General features: G+C 52.9%; 1 protein-coding gene across 1 annotated transcript in view; it reads right to left on the bottom strand.

Moving 5' to 3' along the window:
* The window catches only part of Itgal (integrin, alpha L (antigen CD11A (p180), lymphocyte function-associated antigen 1; alpha polypeptide)), a gene marked incomplete in the record, with an annotated part of 37608 nt that overhangs the window by 26513 nt on the left and 8928 nt on the right, over positions 1 to 2167 (bottom strand). Inside the window, 2 exon segments of the mRNA XM_013504854.1 lie at positions 755 to 905; positions 1049 to 1181. Coding sequence (XP_013360308.1) covers positions 755 to 905; positions 1049 to 1181 — 284 coding nt within the window.

The raw sequence follows: 2167 nt of genomic DNA, 5'->3' as shown, positions 1-2167 counted from the left end.
GCCTCCACACAGGCCCAAGCCACCCTCGTCCCTCGGCTGACCAGTGCAGTTGCTTACTAATCTGCTCCCCAATTCCATCCTTCCCACGCTTTTTTCCCCAGACCACGCCAGAGCAATCTTTTTTAAAAATGGATATCAGATCATATCATTTCCCTTTTTTTTTTGGGGGGGGGTCTTCTTGAGACAGGGTCTCGCTGTGCAGTTCAGGCTGCCTTGAGCTCACTTTGTAGCCCAGGCTGGTTTCAATCTTTTCCCTTTTTAAAAGCTCTATTTCCCCTTGCTTGTCACACTGAACTGCAACTCTTTATGAGGGCCTTGAAGGCCGCTGTCTCAGCCTCCTCTTCCCTCTCTGTACTTGCTCCTATCCCTGTGGAACTTTCTCTCGTCCCCGGCACTGACACTGACATGCCAGGCCCTCTCATCTCCCAGCTTCCGCATGAGCCCCTCTCTACCTGAGGGATGCTCTTTCCCCTCATACGCCTCACCTGGCTCTTTGATTTTTACTTTTTTTTTTTTGGTACCAGGAATCGAACTAAGGACCTTGCGCTTGCCAGGCAGGCGCTTTGCCGCTGAGCTAAATCCCCAGCCCCTTTTTTGGTCTTTTTTGAGACAGGGTCTTGCTCTGCAGTTCAGGCTGGCCTTGAGCTCACTTTGTAGCCCAGGCTGGTCTCGAACTCCCAGCGATCCTCCTGCCTCAGCCTCCGCTGTGGGGCTGTGCACGCCTTCCCAACCCTCCCCCGGGTCTGCCGCTCACCCTCGATGAGATAGATCTTCTTTTGCAGCTCAGTGAACAGGTCTTTGAGCTTCTCGAACGTGTCCAGGATCTTCACAAAGTCCTCCGTGGGCTTTGAGGCAAATTTGTGGAGTTCCTGCTGATTTTGTGGGTTCTTAAAATGCTTTCCAATCTGCGAGGGAGTGAAGAGTGAAGAGCTGGTGCCCCCCGAATCTCAGGCCAGTTTTGTGATCTTCATAGGGTTTGGCCCACAGAGAAAGGAGCAGGGGCTCGGGAGTCGGAGAGGGAAGATGAGACGCTGAGAGCAGCCCTCACCCCAATGATGTAGCGGACGATGTCGCTGGCCCGGTCGACATTGCCAGTGTCAGTGGCCTCCCCATCTGTGATGATGATGAGCACTTTGGTGGCATCTGGCCGGGCCCCCCGATCTTCCCGGAACACCTCTGTCCTGTGTCCAGGAAAGGAAGATGTGAGGCTCTCCTGAAACAAGGGCCTGAGATCTCCCCAGGGCCCCGTTCATTAAACTGCTGCCCTGCTGCTGATGTGATGCCCTTCTCCTGCCTCCCCTGCCCTTGATGCTGCCCTTCCCTCTGGACCTTCTCTAAAATTCTTAGCTCAGCCGGGCGTGGCGACGCACGCCTGTAATCACAGTACTCGGGAGGCTGAGGCAGGAGGACTTCCAAGTGTGTTTCAGACCAGCCTGAGCTACAGACTGAGTTGAAGGCTGGCCTGAACTGTATAACGAGAACCTGTCTCAATAGATAGACAGACAAATAGATAGGTAGACAGACAAGCAAGATGGAATTCTTAGCTCAGACTGACATTCTTAGTCTTCATGCTACATTCTGGGCAGCTCTGAGGGTGGCCCAGAGTTCCTGGGCAGCAAAGGGAGGTTTCGTGAGGGGTGACTCTGGGCTGTGTCTACCTCTGACTCCAAACATACAGCAACCATAATAGTTAGCGAAGTTGGGCCATGTGAGTCTTCAGTGAGAGCGTAAGGTTCCATAGCCAGAGAAACCCGGAAGTCGCTCCTCCACAGTGAGCTCTTGGAGCAAGCATTTCCTCCCCTCCCCTGCCACCTCCAAGCTGCCTACAGCAGTTAGTCTAGTGAATTTACTGACATGTTTGTATCATTTTCCCCAAAACTGTGAAATGCTCATGGAAAGGACCATGTTTCAGTCACTGCTGTATCTCTGGCTCCTGGCAAACCAGGTGCTCAGTGCATGTGAGATAAAGAAAAAAAGGAGAGGGCCAGAGACATAGCTCAGGGGCACAGCGCCTGCCTCCCAAGTGCAAGGTCCTGAGTTTGATTTCTGGTACAGGAGGCTGAGGCGGGAGGATCATCCAGTTTGAGACCAGCCTGGGCTACAAAGTGAGCTCAAGGCCAGCCTGAACTGCAGAGCAAGACCCTGTCTCAAAAAGATAAAAAAAAAA

Source organism: Chinchilla lanigera, unplaced genomic scaffold (assembly GCF_000276665.1).
Source record: "Chinchilla lanigera isolate Chin_1 unplaced genomic scaffold, ChiLan1.0 scaffold00092, whole genome shotgun sequence".
NCBI classification, from domain to species: domain Eukaryota; kingdom Metazoa; phylum Chordata; class Mammalia; order Rodentia; family Chinchillidae; genus Chinchilla; species Chinchilla lanigera.
This window is presented reverse-complemented; position numbering and strand designations above follow the sequence as displayed.